Source organism: Rana temporaria, chromosome 3 (assembly GCF_905171775.1).
Source record: "Rana temporaria chromosome 3, aRanTem1.1, whole genome shotgun sequence".
NCBI lineage: Eukaryota > Metazoa > Chordata > Amphibia > Anura > Ranidae > Rana > Rana temporaria.
The window spans coordinates 406131521-406155534 of NC_053491.1; the positions used below are offsets into that span (position 1 = coordinate 406131521).

At 42.0% G+C, this 24014-nt stretch overlaps 2 protein-coding genes across 2 annotated transcripts in view; both read right to left on the reverse strand.

Annotated features, from left to right (window-relative positions):
- Nucleotides 1-439: 439 nt before the first annotated feature.
- On the reverse strand, nucleotides 440-2688 carry ADRA2B (adrenoceptor alpha 2B). The gene has a single exon (XM_040345929.1). The coding sequence runs from the start codon at nucleotides 1846-1848 to the stop codon at nucleotides 655-657; it is 1194 nt and encodes a 397-aa protein (XP_040201863.1). The 5' UTR covers nucleotides 1849-2688; the 3' UTR covers nucleotides 440-654.
- A 93-nt stretch (nucleotides 2689-2781) lies between these two features.
- Nucleotides 2782-24014, reverse strand: part of ASTL (astacin like metalloendopeptidase) — a 41755-nt gene continuing 20522 nt past the window's right edge. Inside the window, exons 7-12 of the mRNA XM_040345928.1 lie at nucleotides 23856-23937; nucleotides 21314-21444; nucleotides 15477-16925; nucleotides 11549-11680; nucleotides 8896-9029; nucleotides 2782-2927 (exon numbers count right to left, since the gene is read on the reverse strand). Of these exons, the coding sequence (XP_040201862.1) occupies nucleotides 2847-2927; nucleotides 8896-9029; nucleotides 11549-11680; nucleotides 15477-16925; nucleotides 21314-21444; nucleotides 23856-23937 (2009 nt within the window). The 3' untranslated portion in view covers nucleotides 2782-2846. The remainder of the gene's footprint in view (nucleotides 2928-8895; nucleotides 9030-11548; nucleotides 11681-15476; nucleotides 16926-21313; nucleotides 21445-23855; nucleotides 23938-24014) is intronic.

Below are 24014 nucleotides of genomic sequence, written 5' to 3' on the forward strand. Positions count from 1 at the left end.
CTCCAGTTTTAGAAAAGCAACCCAAAATGAAAATGCAGCAATAATGGAGGTCTTAACAGTTTAATTTTCATATTTCGTTCCCTCACCTGCAGTGATAAAATTAGACTTAGAATTGCTGCTTGTAGGTAACTACTCCAGTTTGGCATCATAAATCTCATAACAGAGAATCCCCATAGCAGTCTTCATTTCATTGCATAGTAAAGCAGTCTTAAATTTTTATTTTTTTTGCATTTGAGGCAATTTCTGAAAAATGTCAAACCTGTATCTCCCTCCCTTCCCCGGAATGCAAACCATCATAAATAGGTCTTAGTTAAATGTATGAATAGGAAGTAAATGTACACATTTTTCTGTTTACCTGGAGACAATGATGGATGCAGAATGAACAGACAACTGTAAACCACCGCACACGATAAAAACAGTAATATGCATAAAAACACAGTTGAAACACAAATATAAGCACTTTTATTTACCCAAGCTCAGCTTGGGACAGCAATATTGTGTAAAGCAGGAGATATTCTCCATCATCAGGAATACACAATGAAGATGTTAGAGATGGATTTGGTTTACTAGAGAATGTACAGTTTTAACTCCCTCTTTAGCTCTCTCCTTCATGTACCCAATAAATAAAAAAGTTTCTAGAAGGAGAAATCTTTCTCACCAGACAGAGTGAGTCCAGTGCCTGCACAGAATCCGACGGAAAGCCTTTCTGAAGTCCTGGTTGAATATGGTGTATATCACAGGATTGAGGGAGCTGTTACAATACCCTATCCAGAAAAAGAACTGAAACACACTTTGTGGAATGTAACAGAGTTCAGGGCATATGGCTTGAAGGCTGTAGGTAAAAAAGAAAGGGAACCAACATAATACAAAGACACCGATAACTACAGCTAGAACAAAGGTAAACCTCTTCTCGCGGTTGATATGGCTTTTCTTTTTGGACAAGGAAGAAACAGAGTCTATTGGCTTTTTTGGCAACAGTACAACACCTTTGGACGTGACCATGCTGTCCATCATTGAAGGCCCATGGCCATTGGTCTCTTTAAGGCCTCCAGGCTCTGTATTCTCCTTTAGGACAGGATGGGCCACTTTGACAGGACACAGGTCAGGGGGCACAGAACTCAGCTTCTCATCTGGATTAGAACAGGCATGACCTGTTGATTTCTTCACACTGTGTCCAGCACGGGGGCAAAATAACTTACATGTCCTCTCTTTAGGTTTACTGCCGTTGGTGTTCTTCCTACTCTGACGTTTGGCGATTAGATAAATTCTGAGGTACACCAAAATCATGATCAGACAGGGAGCAAAAAAAGAGCAGATGCTGGAGGAAAGAATATACCAGGGCTCCTCATTCAATTTACACTGAGGCTCGTCTTTGTTGTGGTCTTCCTTCTTTCCTTTGTAAATTAATGGTGGCAGGGAGATCAAGGCTGCCAAAGTCCAAACTATTAAGATGATACACTTTATCCTCCTAGGAGTCCTCTTGGAATTATATTCAATAGCTTGACTGACTGACCAGTACCTGTCCAAACTAATGGCACAAAGGTGCACTATGGACGATGTGCAGAAGAGAACATCCAGTGCCAAGTACATCTCACACCAGGTCTTGCCGAAGTACCAGTATCCCATTAGCTCATTTGCCAAGGAGAAGGGAATAATAAGAGTGGCAACTAAGATGTCTGCTGCGGCCAGCGACACCAGAAAGAGATTTTGAGGAGCTTTCAGTGAGCGGCTAGTCAGCACCGCTATAACCACCAGAACATTGCCGAATATGGTGAAGAGGATGAGAAAGGTGATAATTGCTGCTATAACAGCGGTGGCTTGGATGGAGTATGACAGTTGTGATGCCATAACCTCCTGAAGAAATTCAAAAAGATAAGCAGCTTTTCCAAAACACCCACTGCCCACTCTAGAGAGATGAGAAATCCAGATCTCTAGGCTCCATCAGTCCACACTTTTCTTAAGCATAAAAACAAAACTTTGAGGGACTTCATGAAAAGTTCAGAAATGGCAGATTCTGCAAACATAGATCTTCATCAAATTCACCCAAATCTTCCAAGGGTCTTCCTTTTGCAGAAGTCTTTCCTCTGTGCTTAGCTATGACATATGCATCCCTGCTCTCATTTCTCTCTCACTGAGGTACGAAATAGAGATTGTCGGCTTTTAAAGTAGTGAATGTTTAGTTTACACAACCCTACGGAGTGATGTCAGAAACTCAACAGCTCAGCCTCCTTCTAAAGAGGGGAGGAGGGAGCCACAGGCTGGATCCTCTTCACTCCATGGATTTATTTCCTGAACACAGCTGCTCACTGCTCTTCCTCTTACCGTTTCAGGAGAGTTTAGTGGTTCCACAATACTTGCAGGACCACCAAGGGCACCATGACTAATTTCCTACAATAAGATGTGCTTCAGTGGCACTGCACAGGGAGTAATACTGCAGCTTTAGGGATACATTCTGCAGAAAGAAACATTTCAGACTTGGCAGCACTTTACCCAACAAGTAAGCAGAATACTTCTCCTTTAGTCTGCAATGCTATATGGAGACGCAAAGGCTGTCACCTTACTACAATAACCACTCGGTCATCTGTGAGAGTGCTGGGAAAAAAGTAAATCAAATCCAGCTTATGCCATTACAAAACATGTTAACGGCAAACAATGTTTTAACTCCTTCATTTACTGGGTTCAACATTCAGCACCTAGGATAGCTCATGTAAAATTGCTGCGCCAGCACCCTCTACTGGCCATTTATGGTTACAAAACTTTTAGACTTGAGACATGCCATTCCTTTCATAAATAGGTTTATTACATTACAGAATTCAAGACACCACAGGTTTTTTTTTTGTTTTTTGTCAGCTGCAATTCCCAATATAGAGGTTATCAATAGCAATTGTACTTGCATTCACTGGATCAACAACGCCTTCCACAACCACCTACAAGAGAAAAATAAAAATGTTAATTATTTATTTATACATAATTAGGCAAAAAAAAAAAAAAAATGTAATATAGTGGAATTTAACAGAAATTGCTCAATGCTGAGCTGGGTGATTTTATCCCAAAATTTGAGAAAACTTTTGTCTCTGACCCGTTTCCTCACCCATTTGCTAGAAATGGATGCACACCAATTTAAAATACTGCATCTGACCACATATTAGAGATTTGTTGAGGCAAAAGCAAGTCAAAGAAATGATGTGATAAATGAGTTGCACAAAATGTGCACACAAGTTTTCTACCATTTGCATTGCATGCTGCCTAGGTTCCAGCGATTCAGATTTCCCCCACTAATTTCCAGCCGCATTATTCAAGTCACTGATACACACATTGTCATAAAAAAGGTACAATCAAATCAAAATTGAAAAATCAAGCCTTCAAAAAGCATTCAGGGAATAAAGCCAACCTCAGTATTTCATTTTTTATCCAGGTATTGCTGTAGTCTACCAGGCTATCCCAATGTATAGTGGTCTGGGAACCCCTTTGGCTTATTTGTTTGTGATACAGGAGGGGTTTTCCCAAACATGCCCACTTTAGGATCACTCACATACAGATAACTAAATGTAGAAAAGTGCCAGAGATAAATGGAGTGGATTAATGGAGTGGAATTTCAAATTTTAAGTACATTAGATATGTTTGCTGGATAACCTTTGCTTTCAGCGGAACTTTACCCTAAAAGGTAAGTTCCGCTTTAACACTTTCTTCCTCTCCCATTTTGAGTTTTTTTTTCTTGGGGGGGTAACTAGTTTTAGCAGGTACCGGTACCTGATCCCCTTTTGCTCCGACCACCTTAGCGATCAGGGTGGAAGTTTTTCCCCAAAACATTTCTTTTGTTTTCCCCCCGGGGGGGTCTTTTTATATTGCATCAATTCTGCCAATGGACACCGCACCTTAAAGCGGAGGTTCACCCAAAAAACAAGTATATAACATTACATTCAGTATACCTCAAACATGTACAGTATGCCGTTTTTTTTTTTTTTTGGGGGGGGGGGGGGGGGTGTACATACGGTATTATCGGTATTTTCCTCCCGACTTCCGGGTACTAGCTCCCGCGGGAGTGGGCGTTGCTGTGCAGTGCCGCAATGTCATCTGGAACTTCACCCATATTATTGACGTGCCTGAGAAAAACTCCCCCCGGCGGATAAGGTGCGTCTCGAGTCGGCTCTATACCGCACCTGCGCACAGACTAGGAGCCGTGTAGAGCTGACTGCGCAGGCGCCGTATAGAGCCGACTCGCGGTTCGGCTACTTTCGGAAAGTTGTGACGTGCCTTATCCGCCGGGGGAGTTTTTCTCAGGCACGTCAATCATATGGGCGAAGTCCCAGATGACATTGCGGCACTGCACAGGAACGCTCACTCCCGCGGGAGCGAGTACCCGGAAGCTGGGAGGAAAATACAGATAATACCGTATGTACACCCCCCCCCCCAAAAAAAAACCGGCATACTGTACATGTTTGAGGTATACTGAATGTAATGTTATATACTTGTTTTTTGGGTGAACCTCCACTTTAACTGGCAAGTCCGCAACTAACGGGTTGCTGTGATAGGAAGAACATCCTGCACAGTTAACAAATATAGTGAGCATAGGACCTGCTCCCCCCTTTTTTCTCTTCCCCAAAACACCCCACCTCCCTCTGCAACCTTTTGGGACATGTCACAGGTCCTAGGAGGCTGCGGGACCATTCACCAAGCACAGTACAGTTCGCGCATGCGCAGTAGAAACCAGCTCTGAAGCCGCAAAGAGTCACAGCTGGCTTCCCTTAGTAAGCATGGCGGCACCTGGGACATGAAGATCGCTGAAGAACCAGCCCGGGTGAGGAGGGTGCTGGATCCTCGGACAGGCAAGTGTCCGTTAAAAAAAAAAAACTTATGTATATAATCTTTGAAAGCGATTTATAATGTTTTTTTGTCTTGGTGTGCCATAACTTTTAACCACCCCTCATTTGGAGGGACAGTCCCACCTTTTCACAGAAGTTGACACCTGCAAACACACCTATTGAGGTCAATATATAGGAGTGCAACGCAGCCGCAGCCAAACGCAAGGTACAATTTTTTATTACAAAGAAAAAAAAAAAAAAAGCAGATGTTCAGGAGGTAGCAGGATCACCTGCCAGCCACTGCTATACCACCCTCTGAGAAGTGATCTACTATGATTCCCTTTTAGAGGGCAGTACACACTGCTGCCAATGTGAAACAGTACCTGTTGTTTTTCATTATATATACTTATATACACACACACACACACACACACACACACACACACACACACACACACAGTATCTCACAAAAGTGAGTACACCCCTCACATTTTTGTAAATGTTTTATTATATCTTTTCTTGTGACAACACTGAAGAAATGACACTTTTCTACCATGTAGTGAGTGTACAGCTTGTATAACAGTGTAAATTTACTGCCCCTCAAAACAACTCAACATACAGATATTAATGTCTAAACCACTGGCAATAAAAGTGAAATTTTACAAATTGAGCCCAAAGTGTCAATATTTTGTGTGGCCACCATTATTTTCCAGCACTGCCTTACCCCTCTTGGGCATGGAGTTCAGCAGAGCTACACAGGTTGCCACTGGAGTCCTTTTCTACTCCTCCACGATGGCAACACGGAGCTGGTGGATGTTAGAGACCTTGCGCTTCTCCACCTTCCGTTTGAGGATGCCGCACAGATGTTTCATAGGGTTTAGGTTTGGAGACATGCTTGGCCAGTCCATCACCTTTACCCTCAGCTTCTTTACCAAGACAGTGGTCGTCTTGGAGGTGTGTTTGGGGGTCGTTACAATGAACAGTTATCAATGAACTGTAGCTCCCCAGTGCCAGCAGCAGTCATGCAGCCCTAGACCATAACACTCTCACCACCATGCTTGACTGTAGGCAAGACACACTTGTCTTTGTACTCCTCACCTGGTTCCTGCCACACACGCTTGACACCATCTGAACCGAATATGCAAGGATGAGCCTAGGCGTGTCCGCAACCAACATGTGCAGAGCCCCCCAGGAAGTCGGCATTGCACAGCGTTTAAAACAGGCAGTGAGACATTTCTCGATCTCTGCAGCTGCGGATCGGGAAAATGTCTCACTGCCTGTGATTAGCACTGCGCAGTGCCGACTTCCTGACGGGCTCTGCACGTGTGGGTAAGAACACGCCTGAGCTCATTCTTACAAATACATTTATCTTGGTCTCATCAGACCACAGGACATGGTCTGCTTATCTTCAGCAAACTGTTTGCAGGCTTTCTAGCGCATCATCTTTAGAAGAGGCTTCCTTCTGCAGTATGGTCTGAGCACTGACAGGCTCACCCCCCACCCCTTTAACCTCTGCAGCAATGCTAGCAGCACTCATACGTCTATTTCCCAAAGACAAACCATAGATGTGCACTCAACTTCTTTGGTTGACCATGGCGAGGCCTGTTCTGAGTGGAACCTGTCCTGTTACACGACTGTATGGTCTTGGCCACCTTGCTGCAGCTCAGTTTCAGGGACTTGGAAATGTTCTTATAGCCTAGGCCATCTTTATATAGAGCAACAATTTTTTTTCAGATCCTCAGAGTTCTTTGCCATGAGGTGCCATGTTGCACTTCCAGTGACGAGTATGAGAGAGTGAGAGCGATAACACCAAATTTAACACCTGCTCCCCATTCACACCCGAGACCTTGTAACACTAATGCGTCACATGACACCAGGGAGGGGAAATCGGCTAATTGGGCCAAATTTGGACATTTTTACTTAGGGGTGAACTCACTTATGTTGCCAGCGGTTTAGAAATTAATGGCTGTGTGTTGAGTTATTTTGAGGGGACAGCAAAATGTACACTGTTATACAAGCTGTACACTCACTACTTTACATTTGTAGCAAAGTGTCATTTCTTCACATGAAAAGATATAATAAAATATGTTAAAAAAATTGAGGGGTGTACTCACTTTTGTGAGATACTGTGTATACACACATGTATGAGTATATGAGCTTTTGCAAAAAGTACACTAAAATATTCCCACTAAACACCTATAATTCTCAAGGAGAGCTATACGACATATGGTTAGGGGATTAAAATATGTAGTATAGTGTATTTTTATGCTGCTTTTGATCATTTATGGTAAATACTACACTATAGAGCCCCATGATTATAGTGTAAATGTTAGCATAGCTCTAGACTGCTGTGCTATGTGTATACTTCAACTAGGATTTATTCACCAGAAATAAATCTAGGTCTCCACAGACTCTTGGTATAGTGGCTTACAAATGACACGATTCTCAGCTCAACTCTCTTTATTTCAGGTTTTAAAAAGCATCTGTGTACCTATGATGAAGATTTTCCTCTTACTTTCTAACAGTACAAGAAGTGATAGAAAATCTCCAACAGGGATACAGACAAAACATTTTAGGCTCCATGCACACTGAAGCTGATAAAAGCTATAAAAAACGCCCGTAGCTTTGCAGGGAGCCTTTCAATGTTTTTTACCGTTTTTGCAATAGCTTTAATCAGCGTTTTTGAGTGTAGCTTTTTTTTTTTTTTTTTATCCATTGAAAAAAAAAAAAAAAAAGAAGAATTAACGCAAAAAAACGCTGGCGCCAGCGTTTGAGCGTTTAAGTGTTTTTGGTTGTTTTTGAGCGTTTTTCGTTTTTTTCCCGCCGAAAAACGTCACTTTGAACGCAAATTTCGGGCGTTCAGAAAAAAGCCAATAAACTCCAAAGCTCATTAACACTAAAAAACTCCCAGGTGTGTATGGGCACATAGGCCAACATAGAGTTCAGTTTATGGGCTTTAAAAAAAAAAAAAAAAAAGCCAAACCGCCAATAAACTGCCTTAAAGCGGGGGTTCACCCTATAAAATAAAAAAAAAGTGTTCTTCTTCTAGCCTAAAATTCGGCATTGTAGCGCGAGCTACAGTATGCTGGTCTTAATTTTTTTATCGCTGTACTCACAGTGTAATCGTACATAGTAGATTCTGACTGCCCACGGGGAATGGGCGTTCCAATACAGACGGAAGGTGATTGACGGCCGGCTCTGGCGCGTCACGCTTCTCCGGAAATAGCCGAAATAGGCTTGGCTCTTCACGGCGCCTGCGCATAGTCTGTGCGCAGGCGCCGTGAAGAGCTGGGACCTACTCCGGCTGTCTTCGGGGAGCGTGACGTGCCAGAGCCGGCCGTCAATCACCCTCCCTCTTGAAAGGAATGCCCATTCCCCGCGGGCAGTCAGAATCTACTATGTACGATTACACTGTGAGTACGGCGATAAAAAAATTAAGACCGGCATACTGTAGCTCGCGCTACAATGCCGAATTGTATGCTAAAATGTTGTTCTGCAGGGTGAACCGCCGCTTTAAGGCTCCATGCACACTGAAGCTGATAAACTGCAGATTATTGGTGTTTTGGCTTTTTTTTTTAAAGCCCATAAACTGAACTCTATGTTAGCCTATGAGCCCATGCACACCTGGGCGTTTTTTAGTGTTAATGAGCTTTGGAGTTTATTGGCTTTTTTTCTGAACGCCCGAAATTTGCATTCAAAGTGCCGTTTTCTGGCGGGAAAAAACTCAAAACGCTCAAAAACGCTTAAAAACGCTATCCATAAAAAAAAAAAAATCTACACTCCAAAACGCTGATTAAAGCTATTGCAAAAACGCTAAAAAAACGTTGAACGGCTCCCTGCAAAGCTACTGGCGTTTTTTTATAGCTTTTATCAGCTTCAGTGTGCATGGAGCCTAAAAGTTGAATACGGGCTGTTTTTATTTGTTGTGTGCCTCTTCCTTCCTGGGTGTCACAGGGACAGAACATGAGAGAAAATCTCTCTAGTGGGGTCACAGAAAGAAACACCAAACAGAAATCCAGAACTTTTCCTTACTCTAAAATGAATACAATGAATTGGAGTGAGGATTTAATATTACAGTCAGTATGATACTTATCTGCACATTATGGTACTGAGGTTGCGGTTGAAAATCTATTTGCGCTTTAGTCCACCTAAGACGCTGTTGCCCTCCAACTGACCAGAGCAGGGTCTTTTTTCCACTATTAGATGCGATGTATATGTTCAGAGTACCTACAACATAAAAGCAAAAATAAGCCATTATAATAGCTTACAAAAAAAATAAAATACATTTTTCCTATTTAATTCTTTGTTGCTGAACTGAGAAATGAAGTGGAAAGTCAGCACTTTCAGTTTTTCTATTTAAAGCTAAACTCAACCATTACTGTCAGCACTGTACAAGCACTCCTGTACTGAAATTCCTTACTCCAATTTCTCTGCATACAATTTCTCACAGTGTGCATTAGAAGCTGCAGAAAGTCAGATAGAGCCCACCTCATGTCCTCTAGCTCTTTCCTCACCAGTCTTATGCCGCGTACACACGATCAGTCCATCCGATGAGAACGGACCGATGGACCGTTTTCATTGGTTAACCGATGAAGCTGACTGATGGTCAGTCGTTCCTACACACCATCAGTTAAAAAAACTATCGTGTCAGAACGCGGTGACATAAAACACAACGACGTGCTGAAAAAAACAAAGTTCAATGCTTCCAAGCATGCGTCGACTTGATTCTGAGCATGCGTGGATTTTTAACCGATGGTCCTGCCTACTAACGATCGGTTTTGTCCTATCGGTTAGGAATCCATAGGTTAAATTTAAAACAAGTTGCCTTTTTTTTAACCGATGGGTAATAACCGATGGCGCCCACACACGATCGGTTTTGACCGAAGAAAACGGTCCATCAGACCATTCTCATCGGTTGAACCGTCACTGGCCTGTTCCTTCCATTCATTGGATTTCTGTTCTCTTAATCATGGAGGCTCAGCAATATCAGCATCACATGTGGGTTTTACTGCAGAAATTAATCATAGAAATATGCCTCACATGTAAAAAACTTTTGTGGCTGCAAGCATCCTTTATGTGTACAATTTAACATCTTGAGCAGTATTGTCTTGCAAGAAAAACATTCCTATGCAATCTATAGAACAAAAATGTATAAAAACTTAAATGTGTTTTTTCTAGTTTGACCAGTGTTCGTTTTAGAACTAGTCTTACTTCAAAAAGTACATATTTTATTCTAGAATTTGTCCTTTTAGAATAGCAGTGCAATTTAATTTCCATTAAAAGCATAGCAAAGTTGTATGCAAATGAAATAAAACCTTATTTCTCTTTGTAATTTTGCAATCACTAAAAATAATAACAAAAAAAAATTGTAAGGGAAAAAAATAAAAAAATACCCAATTAGGGCCAGTTAGGCATAAGAAGGGTTAAATAGGAACACCATTTCCTTAATTTTGCTTTTCTTTTTAAACTTTCAAGGCTTTATTTACAATGTAGTAAGCTACCATTGCTATTTTATAAGCCTAGGTTAACACTATGCCAGTATCCCTGTTGCCGCTTTAGCGAGGGCACAGCAGCCTATTCATTTTCCTGCACCTTTTCCAAAATGCAGCCGCAGGGGAACCGCATAGTGCCAACAGCAGCCTTTTTCTGAGGTCGGTGTGGGAAGTTTAAATCCATTTGCCCAATATGGAAATTACTACTTCCCTCGTTTTCAGCTTTTTACAGTGTGCCCACTACGAGAAAAATAAGTCTCTGGGTGCAATAGGACCAATTATGGGAAAGCATGAGACAACATGTGTGGGAGACAAGTAGAGATGTCAGGTGGTCATCAGTGGCGGCTAGCCCTCAAAAAAAATGTTTTGGGGGGGGGGCGCAAACAAACTGAAAAAAAAAAACACCATCAATTGCAGCCACTGTGCCCATCAAGCGCAGCCACTGTACCCATAAATTGCCGCCAAACGCAACTGCTTTACCCATCAATTGGCGCTACTGTGCCCATCAATTGCTGCTACTGTGCCCATCAATTGCTACCAGTGTGCTCATCAATTGCCGCTACTGTGCCCATCAATTGCCGCCCGGCACTTGCCTGTCTCAGTGGAGCAGCAGCTCATGGTGGTGGTGTCCTCCCTGCTCCTCCATGTCTTCTTCAGTCCTCTCTTCCCTTTCTCTGCTATGATTGGATGCCTGTTAGGCGTCCAATCACAGTGCCTGTTTCAGCCAATCAGGTGACAGGTAGCAGTCCCGAGCACCTGATTGGCTGAGAGGCGGTTCAGTGTTAGGAAAGCGAATATTTATTCGCTTTCCTAACACAACACTGAGTGAACTGTGAGCGCCCAGCATGGTGCCCGCTGTTCACCTTTCTGGATGCCTATTAGAGCCTATGGTTCTAATCAGGTGCTTCCAAAAAATACCCCGCCGCTGTAATTCAGGCTCCCAGTGTCCGAAAAGAGGCCGGGCTATTGAATAGGGCTGGCAGCGCCAACCATAGAGTCATGCAATGCATGACTCTATGGTGATAGAGGGACGGCAGGAGAGAGGGGGCAGCGCCGTGTGCCCCTTATGGATGCACCGCCACTGGACACCATTTACGAATTAAAGATTATATCACACCTGTATTTATAGCTATATTTAAATAGTAACCTTGATAAAATAATCACCAACTGCTAGGGAAGCTGTTTAAAAAAAATACACTACAAATATTGGTGATTATCTTGAATTAAAAGACCAGCCACCATGAACTGACTTACCCATAATGGTGTGTTGGTATCCACCATACCAGAAAGAGATACAACTAAAGGATTGTGTGATAGGTCTTACAAGTATTGCTCTCTCTTGTGGAATTGGATTTCTTTGGTGGCTGTACAGCAATAAGTGGAACCCTAGAAATGATAAAAGACAAGGAGAGATGCATTGTGTTTAATTTATAATAAAGGTCAATCAAGTGACACCACTGAATGTGTGATGTGTCAAAAATTGACAGATGCTGGAATGCTAATCCACCTGACAGATTATCACTCTGGAGCTGTATTGGTGAGATTTTTCGGATTTCAGTTCCTGGTTCTGCACACCTGCTAAGTACATCATGAGGGGTTCCCATCCTCTCTGGCAGGATTTTCTTTCACATCATGGAAAATGCAAGGGGAGGTGTCTGAGATGGATGCCAGGTTGGGCAGGGTGACAGGTGACCCACTACATTTAGCAACACCTACAGGGGCAGGGCTACATAAGTTTGCCTGCTTACAAAGAAATTAAGGGTCTATAACTTCTATCATAGGTGTATTTCATATGATAGAGACAGTATATCAACCAAAAATCCAGAAAAAAAACACATAAAACAAATGCTATAAATTAAGTTGCAGTTCAGTGAGTAAAATGAGTATTTGATCCCCAAGCAAAACATGACTTACTGTTTGGTGGAGAAACCCTTGTTTTAAAGCACAGAGGTAAGATGTTTCTTGTAGCCAAAAAACCTTAAGGATTTAGAGAAGATCTGTAAAAAAGAATGGACCAATATCCCCCCTGAGACTACAAGAAGTGTCTTACCTCTGCTTGCCAACAGGGGCTTCTCCACCAAGTTATGTTTTGCTTGGGGATCGAATACTACTTTTTACTCACTGAACTGCAACTCAATTTATAATATTTGTATCATTGTTTTTTTCTGAATTTGTGGTTGATATTCTGGCTCTATCATTTCAAATACACCTATGATAAAAATGATAGACCCGTTTCTTTGTAAGTGGGCAAACTTTCAAAACCTGCAGGGGATCAAATAATTAATTTCCCCACTGTATATGTAGGATAACATAGAACAGGGGTCTCCAAACTGCGGCCCGAGGGCCAGATGTGGCCCTTTGCTAGCCTTTATGCGGCCCTTGGGGCACAATTCCTTCTACTGATATGAGGCACTATTTCTCCCACCGACACCAACAATGGGGCACTATTTATTTTACTGATACCAATGATGGAATACTATTCCTCCTACTAATAGGAGGAATACTCCTCCTATTGACCACCAACCCTAAGGCCATATTTATTCTCACTGATGCTGGGCCCGTGACATTTTCTGCCCCTGCTGGCCATAATCCGGCCCTCCTAAAGTCTGAAGGACAATAAAGTGGCCCTTTGTTTGAAAAGTTTGGAGACCCCCGACATAGAAAGTACTACCCCAACAAACAATACAAGCTGTAATGTCACCCACAGCAGGATATGAGGGCACTGTTGCTCAATTCTACAATAGTTGCTGGCCCAGTTAACAGGCTAAGCCTCAGATAGGTAGTCGATAGAGGAGCCCTACAAAATTATGTATGCAAAAAGGGGAGAATATTTAGGACAAATCAGGAGGGCATACTAATCTGGATGTCTTTTGTAACAGAGGTTAAATAAGCCAAATTTTCTGTAGATTCCTATATACCGTATATACTTTTTGCGCCTGATCTCCCGAACTTTGGGGACTCGGTACCGGCCTCAGCACAAGCTTGGCACACATGTAGCCCCTTTCTTCCTCTAAAAGTGTGCAAAGTTTGTTGTCCGGAAGACCTATGGCCGGGGAGCACCGATTTCTCAAACCCGGGCACCCCTTCCATAGACTCCCATGTTAAATGGTAATTTCTCCGGTGACTTTGGGGACCCGGTACCGGCTGGTCGTAGGTCTCCTGGACCCGGACCGTGGCACACATGTAGCGCCATTTCTCCTCTACAAGTGTGCAAAGTTTGTTGTCTGGGGGACCTACAGCTGGGGAGCAACAATTTTTCAAACCCAGACACCCCTTCCATATACTCCTATGTTAAATGTTAGTCTAGTCATGGACACAGTGAGGCATGGGCATAGTGAGTGAGATGGACACCCTAGGTTTATACTCAAGTCAATACGTTTTTCCAGTTTTTTGTAGTAAAATTAGGTGCCTCGGCTTATATTCGGGTTGGTTATACTCATATATATATATATATATATATACATACATACATACACATACATACATACATACACACATACATACATATACACATACACATACACATACATACATACATACGTACACACACTCAACCAATTCTTATTTTCTACAGGAGCGTTTTTAAAGGAGGATTTAAAATCTCAGACCAGAAGGTTGGGTGGCTTTCATTAAAAGTCTCAGTATCAGAGCATCCTAGTCACCTCCTCTAAGGTTTTCCTGTATGAGATCCAATGCATCAAAATCAACAATGGCAGTTACAGACCAAGCCTACATGCTTACTCACTGGTGTGTTGATTTGCATGTTCTATATTAGGTAGATGTAATACCATTACTGGAGTGTGCTCTCAGAGGCTGTCCATCCCCACCAGACTGGGGGCATCATGTAATGTACTCAATGCACTTGTACTACCTGTCAATGGGCCCGGCGGCAATGGCGGAGCACAGGTGATCATCTGTTGTGATATCATGCTACAACAGCTGTGGAGTATTTCAAACATGGAAGGGGATACAAAGAAGAGAGGGCATACAGGGTTGCAAACTGTCCATTCATTTACAGACAGTTTGTAAAAGTCTGATTTTTACAGCTGACCATGCTCATAAAAACTCTGCACAAAGTGTAGCCAGGGATGGAATTCTCCCCAATAGACATACACAGATGGCAAAACATAATCTGACAGGGGATATGGCCTTCCCTTAATCTTTGTCCATAGTTTTACTTTAAAGCGGGGGTTCACCCTATAAAAAAAAAAAAAAAACATTTTTTTTTCTTCTAGCATAAAATTAGGCATAGTAGCGCGAGCTACAGTATGCCTGTCTTAATTTTTTTATCCCTGTACTCACAGTGTAATCGTACATAGAAGATTCCGACTGCCCACGGGGAATGGGCGTTCCAATCCAGACGGAAGGTGATTGACGGCTGGCTCTGGCGCGTCACGCTTCTCCGGAAATAGCCGAAATAGGCTTGGCTCTTCACGGCGCCTGCGCATAGTCTGTGCGCAGGCGCCGTGAAGAGCCGAAACCTACTCCGGCTGTCTTCGGGGAGCGTGACGTGCCAGAGCCGGCCGTCAATCACCCTCCCTCTTGAAAGGAACGCCCATTCCCCGCGGGCAGTCGGAATCTATGTACGATACACAGTGAGTACGGGATAAAAAAAATGAAGACAGGCATACTGTAGCTCGCGCTACTATGCCTAATTTTATGCTAAAAAGTTGTTCTGCAGGGTGAAACACCGCTTTAAGTAAAACTTTATATCAAATATTCTGTAATTGCATGAATAATCAGCTGCATTAATGAGTGTTTATAGTGGTTTCCTGTAATCCTTGATTAAAGAGAAGTACAGCTCCAGCAATCTGGCCCTACCGCAGTGCATGTGCTGCCAGTCAACCTACTGACAGAACAGAGTGTTAGTAAAGAGAGGACAATCAATAGATTGGAAAGTGGCCTTGATTTCACTGTTTAAAATTACAAATTCTTTCACACGTTAAAAAAAAGTTATTAATGTTTCAACAAAATATTTAGCTGCTTGCGCAGAGTTCAGCTTCAACAGGCATTTTATATGAAAAAAAAAACAAAAACATAAAAACGAATTAGTATCTAGGCTGCAAAGATAATGAAGAATAATATAAGTTATGCGTTTTGTACAAATATGTAAACCGATCAAGGGCTGCACAGAAAGGGTACTTTAAATGTTTATTCGTGACAGTATAAATATAAAACTTACCTCCCGCGTTTAAATGGCCAGTGTCTACATTCACACTTCCCGAAGCCAGACTCCAGTCCAAGTCATCATCAATGATTTGCTTCCACCCACACATTCCAGCTTCAAATCCACAGAGGGATTCAAGTTTGATGGTCGTAGCTAAAGGTCTACCATGATAGAACATTTCATGAAGAGACTTTAAGACGCTGTTTTTTCTTGGCTGAATTTCTTTCAAAATGCCGACAGTGGTTTCACCAGAGTCAGGTGATGACCTTTTACCAAGTATTTTTAGAAGCTCTGCTTTCAGGTGACCACCTTCCCGATCATCTGGAAGATTAGCTACATCTTTGGTTCCAGTCTGCTCAGGAATTCCAGTGCTTTGGAAAATAAAACTTGACATAGCCTTTTCTAAGGCAGTGTGATGCACAATTGTTTGGGTGGCTGCATCAGATATCTGTGATGCTGATCTGCTCAGAGTTTTAAGAACGGCTGTTACAGAAGTATTAATGGTAGACTTGGTTTCCGTGGTTGGTAAAATCAAATGAGTGTAACCAGCTTCTTGAATTGTAGTTGTAGTGCCTGGTCCTTCTTGACTATAGAATAAACCAGAACCTTGATCTGTGTTATTTGTTATAGATGTGCTCAGCAACTCTTTGGTTCTCCCTTTTAGAGTAGAGGTGGCTAGAGAAGATGCAATAAGAGACATCCGTGTTTTACTGCTGAAGGTCTGAAAAGTGGTGGTCTGTGTATTAAAGAGAGTTCTTTTTACATCTGTATGTGTTACAGGCCAAAGTGGGGGTCTTCCACTAACTATTTGACTACTGGTGTCAAAAATGTTTTGTCTTATTTCTGCACTTGAGGCATAAGCTGAAACCGGATTTAAAAGCAAAGATTTTTTAGGCCCTCCAGTCAGTACAGAAATAGAACTTGCAAATGAAGCAATCTTAGATTTCTGAGTAATAAAAGAGCTAACAGCTGAACCAAACTCTGCTTCTTGAATAGCAGAAGTGTTTGGAGAAAGATTAAACCCTTCACTGGTAGAAGAGGTGAAAGCTGGGTTGCGCTTAGGTGATTCATTGGCAAACAAAGTAGAAGTTGGACTGTGCTCAAGTTTACAATTGGCAATAGAGGTGGGAGCTGGACTGTGCTCAGCTTCTTGAGTTGTCAAAGAGTTGGAATCTAGACTGGGCCCAGGTTTTTGACTGGCAGAAGAGTTTGGAGCTGGAAGGACCTCAGTTTCATGATTGGCAGAAATGCTGCGAGCCGTGCTGGAATTCTTTTCCTGAGTGATAGAAGAGGTGGAAGTTGGAGCTTGTGTAGCAGAAAAGTTAGGTGTTAAAAACAAACCAGATTCTTCTCTGAAGGTAAGAACAGAAGCTGGACCTGTGCTTAATTCAGTGTTTGCATCTTGTTTAGTATTTTCTGGGCTACAGTCATATATTACTGGAGCAGAAACTTCAAGTGAAAAGTCTGTTGTGAAAAAATAAAGAAGGGGGGGGAAGAGTGGGTAAGGCAACAACTAATGTACATTGTAATATACACATGTGATAAAATAATTTTATCATAATAATAAAAATAACACTTATAGAAAAAAAATCTAAATAGCAAGATATTGAACTAGACAAATTACAAGCTCCGACTTATAGCGGCATTCCCGCCTAACACAAACTATGCTTAAAAATTTTCCTTCTCCCCTCCAGCTATGCGTTTCGTGATGGGGTTCCCCTGAGACGAAGTGACCTATTCCGAAACACGTCGGGCGGAGCGAGAGACGTTCTGATGTCACCACCCTCTGATCTTCTCCATGAACGGGTTTGCCTGTTAGTGTCCGGCCGGAGCTACAGGCTTAAGGCTTGATTTTATCTTCTAAAATGTGAGTTGTTTACTTGTTCCTTTTTATCAATAAATCACCCGGATTTTATGCCATGTGGAGCTGTTTTCTTCCTTACATGACTTGCTGCACATGAATGATTACATCTGAAGCCCTTTGAATTACCATACTCCGGACACAGTGGTTACTAGTTCCCTACGGGATTGTTACATGCTGTTTTTGGTCCTTGATTTGGTAAGCAGATTAGTAGATTAATGGTGGCGGATTCACACTGGGTCTATATGGGATCACTGGAACACAGTCAAGCGGAATGTGCACGGGTGTCTAAATAGCTACACCATTTATGGACTTTCCTTGCATCCATTTCTTGGACCTATTAATCTTGTGTTTCACGTTTCTGTTTTTTTTATAAATCTTATCAAACTCATATGAGTTTTGCTGTCGATCATTGTCTTCTGCAGAACTTCTGGTTCTTTTTACTTATGGTGACACATGTATACAATTTTTATTAGTTGTGGTATTCATCACACGTTTGTTATTTAATCATAATTAGACACCACAAGAGAGAGTGTGTTTTCTTCACAGGTAACATGCACTATGGATGTACTCTCATCACGATAGTACACCTTCTGTATAGCGCAACTATTTTATTTTCCTATTTTGTACACTGTACACTCACAGATTAGTTGCCGCTTATTAATCCAAACATAGGTACTCATCTAACTTAGCGCAGTTGCTTTCCACCATTTTTCCTGTGTACTTATGGCAGCCCCAGCCATAAGCATGAATGAGGCTGCATCATGTCTGTTTTTTCTTTTTTTTTGCTAAGCCTGTGTAATGTCTGGCAAAGCAGCACATTGAAGATTACCAGAGTGGGACTGAAGGTACAGTCAGGTCCATAAATATTGGGACATCGACACAATTCTAATCTTTTTGGCTCTATACATCAACACAATGGATTTGAAATAAAACTGCAGACTTTCAGCTTTAATTGGAGGGTATTTACATCCAAATCAGGTGAAGGGTGTAGGAATTACAACAGTTTGTATATGTGCCTCCCACTTTGTAAGGGACTAAAAGTAATGGAACAATTGGCTGTTCAGATGTTCCATGGCCAGGTGTGTGTTATTCCCTCATTATCCAATTTACAAGGAGCAGATAAAAGGTCCAGAGTGTGCTGGTTGCATTTGGAATCTGTTGCTGTCAACTCTCAATATGAGATCCAAAGAGCTGTCACTATCAGTGAAGCAAGCCATCATTAGGCTGAAAAAAAATAAAAACCATCAGAGAGATAGCAAAACATTAGATGTGGCCAATCAACTGTTTGGAACATCCTTAAAAAGAAAGAACGCACCAGTGAGCTCAGCAACACCGAAGACACATAAAACAACTGTGGTGGATGACCAAAGAACTCTTTCCCTGGTGAAGAAAACACCCTTCACAACAGTTGGCCAGATGAAGAAAAATCTCCAGGAGGTAGGTGTATGTGTGTCAAAGTCAACAATCAAGATAAGACTTTACCAGAGTGAATACAGAGGGGTCACCATAAGATGTAAACCATCGGTGAGCCTCAAAAATAGGAAGGCCAGATTAGAGTTTGCCAAACATCTAAAAAAGCTTTTGCAGTTCTGGAACAACATCCTATAGACAGATGAGACCAAGATCAACTTGTACCAGAGTGATGGGAAGAGAAGAGTATTGAGAAGGAAAGGAACTGCTCATGATCCAAAGCATACCACCTCATCAGTGATGCATGGTGGTGGTAGTGTCATGGCGTGGGCATGTATGGCTGCCAATGGAACTGGTTCTGTTGTATTTATTGATGATGTGACTGCTGATAAAAGCAGCAGGATGAATTCTGAAGTGTTTCAGGCAATATTATTATCTGCTCATATTCAGCCAAATGCTTCAGAACTCATTGGACGTGCAGATGGGCAATGACCCGAAGCATACTGTGAAAGCAACCAAAGAGTTTAAGGGAAAGAAGTGGAATGTTATGCAATGGCCAAGTCAATCACCTGACCTGAATCCGATTGAGCATGCATTTCACTTGCTGAAAACAAAACTGAAGGGAAAATGCCCCAAGAACAAGCAGGAACTGAAGACAGTTCAGTAGAGGCCTGCAGAGCATCACCAGAGATAAAACCCAGCATCTGGTGATGTCTGTGCGTTCAGACTTCAGGCTGTAATTGACTGCAAAGGATTTGCAACCAAGTATTAAAAAGTGAAAGTTTGATTTATGATTGTTATCTGTCCCATTACTAAGTGGGAGGCACATATACAAACTGTTTTAAATTCCTACACCGTTGATTTGGATGTAAATACCCTCAAATTAAAGCTGAAAGTCTGCAGTTTCATTGCAAAATCCATTGTGGTGGTGTACAGAGCCAAAAAGATTAGAATTGTGTCAATGTCCCAATATTTATGGACCTGACTGTACCTTCAGTCCCACTCTGTAATCTTCAATGTGCTGCTTTGCCAACATCACACAGGCTTAGCAAAAAAAAAACAAAAAAAACACAGACATGTGTGGCTGGGGGCTGCCATAAATACACAGGAACCATAGTACAGATGAAACCACGGTGTGCATATGCAGTAAGCGCAGGGCATAGCCAGGACTTTTTTCAAGGTTCAGGTTTTTCAGGGTTCCACAGTAAAGGTCTTCAAATTGTTGCAGGAGATGAAAAGAGTTGCTGAAGTTTGTCAAAACACTAAAGCAAGGATGTAATTTCTTGAACAAACCTTAAAACAGTTCCCTGCAAAAGTAGAGGCAAGATTGTAATCATGCTGCCAATCTGATTTACAACCCTCCATCAGGACCCTCAGCATTAGACAATTCCAGAGTGTTGGATGCCTGCATTCTTTTTTCTTTGCTCCGGTTCCATTCCCTGCCCCCTACGTAACTGCAGAACACAGCAGTGACAGAACAGAAGATGGAACCACTGGGATTAGCAGGAGACAGATGCATTTGATTTTTCCAGAAACGCTAAAGCCCTGTACACACGATCGTTTGTCCAATGAAAACAGACCGATGGACGGTTTTCATATCGGACAAACAGATCGTGTGTGGTGGAGCCCCATCGGTTTGTTTTCCATCGGTGAAAAAAAATAGAAATTTTTTCCTATGGATAAAAAAAAAAACAATAGAAAAATGCGATCGTCTGTGTGGAACTCCATCGGACAAAAATCCATGCATGCTCACAATCAAGTCGACGCATGCTTGGAAGCATTGAACTTTTTTTCGTCTCGTCGTAGTGTTGTACGTCACCGCGTTTGGACACGGTAGGATTTTTGACTGATGGTGTGTAGGCAAGACTGATGAAAGTCAGCTTCATCGGATATCCGACGAAAAAATCCATCACATTAGATTCCATCAGATATCCGATCGTGTGTACGATGCTTTACTGTTGAAGAGTCTGTCAGAGATTGTGTTGTTCAACAAAGATCATGGCATAAGCCACTGGAGAGATTTGAAAAATACCTCCAGGGGCATGCCCATCATGAGCCACATGCCTCAGAAGGCATTCATTAAGGGGCAACACTGAGGCCAGTGTCCACCTGGACACACCAATCTCAGTGTGGGCTGAAGCTGGTAAAAATAATAGACTCAGTGTTACTAAGCTCCCTGCCCACCCTGTATCTTTAACCTTTCATTGCTACTTAGGTGAGCAACAATATGTGAACCAACATGCTTGTTCCAGGTTATGAGACGCAATTAAAAGGATTGAAGTTGCAGATCCCTTTACCTCAAGTCAGGCAAAAGAAAGACATAAAGAGTAAATCTCCACATTCCTTCATCAGCAATTTCTGTTTGTGTGGAAACATGAAGCATGCGATGGCACTTCCCAGGTTAATGCATGACTTCTGCCTACAGTGTGGGGACTGACATTTCCAGTGAAGAAACTACAAATCCCACAAGCCAGTTGAACAGTCTTATGTTTTTGGGTCTTTTTACAACATACATGTAAATGCACAAATGCGGGCTAATGGCCAAAATAGCCCTGAAAAAAAGGAAGAAAAACGTTACCTTTGGGTTCTGTACAGTACAGTTTGTTGACTCTTAAAATATCCATTTTATGAAGTTTCATCCTTTGTCCAATTTCAGCCTTAGTACGGGGCACAATGGTTTTCGAGCCTTCATTATTTGCAAAGGCTGACCTACAAGAAATGCCATTTATTGAGACAGTTAGTGTTTGTTACCCCAGAATTTCAAATTCCTTATATACCTGCTGTACCATGCATTTTTAAGAAAAAGTATCCCGTTCTCTTTATATTGCTTCCTTTGGACAGATGTGAAATCTCTAGTGTTCCTGCCAGTCCCTCTGCTTTCCTGTTACAAACTGACCACACTACGGCAGGAGAGCTCATCATAGTAGGTGCTGGGAACTCAATCTGCTCTCCTCCAATGATCAGAATTGTTCTTTCATGCACCCGCACAGCCTTTCACTGGGAAGATCAGTGTGATGTTGCTTCTCTTTCCCTCAGCTCTTATGCAGCTGAGATCAGAGGGAATGTGATCACTTATAAAATAGGGGGGAAAAGGCACTTATAAAAAAATATATATATTTATAAACAAATGTTTTGCCTTTCATTTCAATTTTAAACTGAATGGGTTGTTTTACAAGTGAATTGATCAACTGGGTTGGATGATTTCCAGCTAGTTCCTATGGAAAGTTTGACGCCAGTGTTGCCAACCTACCAGATTGAAATTTACTGACACAACACCCATATTTCACTGGCACAGCCACGTTTTTACTGGTGTTTCCAAAAGTTACAAAATTACAGTTTTAAGTACAAATGTAAGTATTTAGGCTACAAATAAGTACAATATGCAATTAGAAACATATTTCTTATTTTATCTTCAATATAGTAAGTAGCTCAGGGACAGTGCTCAGGAGGGCAAGAAATTAGAATGGGCAGCACACACATGAAATTGACTCACAGTGACCCCGACGCATCCCCTTCAGAGGTTAGCGACAGTCTCTCTCCACACCAGGTGGTCCCTCCACTCCAAACAGCATTGACACTCCTGCTCCTGGCTTGCCTTGCTCCCATCCCTCAGACCTGCGCACGAATCTCCGGCCACTCCACTTGGCTCCCTTGCACCATGGCATCACACAAAACTCTCAGACACCAGTTCCACCAGTCCTGTCCCCTGCTGGCACTGACTGAACACACCGTAGCAGGCACCGAGCCGAGTGTCACAGCCATATTTTTTACTGGCAACCTTTTCCTCTTACTGGCATGAGAAAAGTGACCATTTTTTACTGACTACCAACACTGGATGACGCTCAAGAGTGTTTGAGCACTCCCTTTGCTTCCCTTAGGTTTATGTATACCCTACAATAAATTCTCATTACCCTTTTGGCCTCCTAATCACTTGCCTACAGGGCATTTTCACCCCCTTCCTGCCCAAGCCAATTTTCAGCATTGTCGCACTTTGAATGAAAATTGTGCGGTCATGCAACACTGTACACGAACAAAATGTTATCTTTTTTTTGACAGATGGAGCTTTCTTTTGGTGGTATTTAACCATTTCACTCTAACCATATGCAAATATGCGGCCTTGGCTTGAAGGGGTTGTACCGTGGTCATGCATACAGCTGCACGCATGACCCCGGTACCAATTTTAAGTACCGGGGTGAGGCGTTTCCTGGTCACGCTTCTATCTTCAGCCACTTCCGGTTTCGGAACTCTGAGGTGGTGGAACGCACGCCAACCCATGCGAGTGAGATCAAGTGTGACGAACGCTCCACAACATATCTGGTTTTAATTACGCCTGTTACCTCAGTGCCAAGGCTTAGGCACTTTTAAAAGTACTCGGCCTGTTTTTTTTACCAATTTGTTTTTATAAATACGGAATCACACTGTGGTTCGCCTTCTTTCGGTTTTTTTGCCTGAAAATCAACCATCTCTGGCTTGTCCCTCTAGGTATCAGTACAGACCTCAGGAACAAACTGTACTAAAGCCCCACCTGACCTTTATTTTAAATAAGAAGTCATGGTGGTTTGGTAAGTAGGCACTTACCCCTATATTCCACTGGGTGTCGCTAGCTTCGTATTGTCGCAGTGGTGACGGTGTTAGAGCATCAAGGAATCATATTCATTGCATGGACTTTCATTTATTCATGGCTGGTTTATTATTGCTGCATACTGGATTTTGATTATGCACTTTTGATTCTCATCTATTAATTTCATTACTGGTTTTGTCAGGATTGAGCACATGCACTTTATTGCAGGTTAATTACAGCACAATTGTATGGTTTATCTATATTGCTTTTAAAGTTACACATATATCATTGAATGACTGTTATTTAATTAATCACAGGTTTTAGGATCATTGCACATTTGCACTTCATTTTACTATTGCCCCCTTGTCACCATACACCCCCCACGTTACTAAGTTTGTTATTTACAACCCTTTAGGGGAGCAGCTTTATTTAATATTTCACATTTTGACTGTAGCGCGGAGTCCTTTCAATACTTTCATAGTATGAATACAGCCTTATTAAAAACTAGAAGCAAACAGTCTCTGAGCATGTTTATTTATTATAAACTAATGGTGGATACCCAGAATAATGAAGGATGGAGCCCAAAGTATAGTTCACAATCATGTTTGTTGTATCATATTTGCAGAAGTTCCGTTCATATCCTGAGGAAAAAGAAACAAATGTAAGCATCTGAAAAAGTTTTTTCTTTTTTTCTTTTTTTAAAAGCTCAAATCCAGCC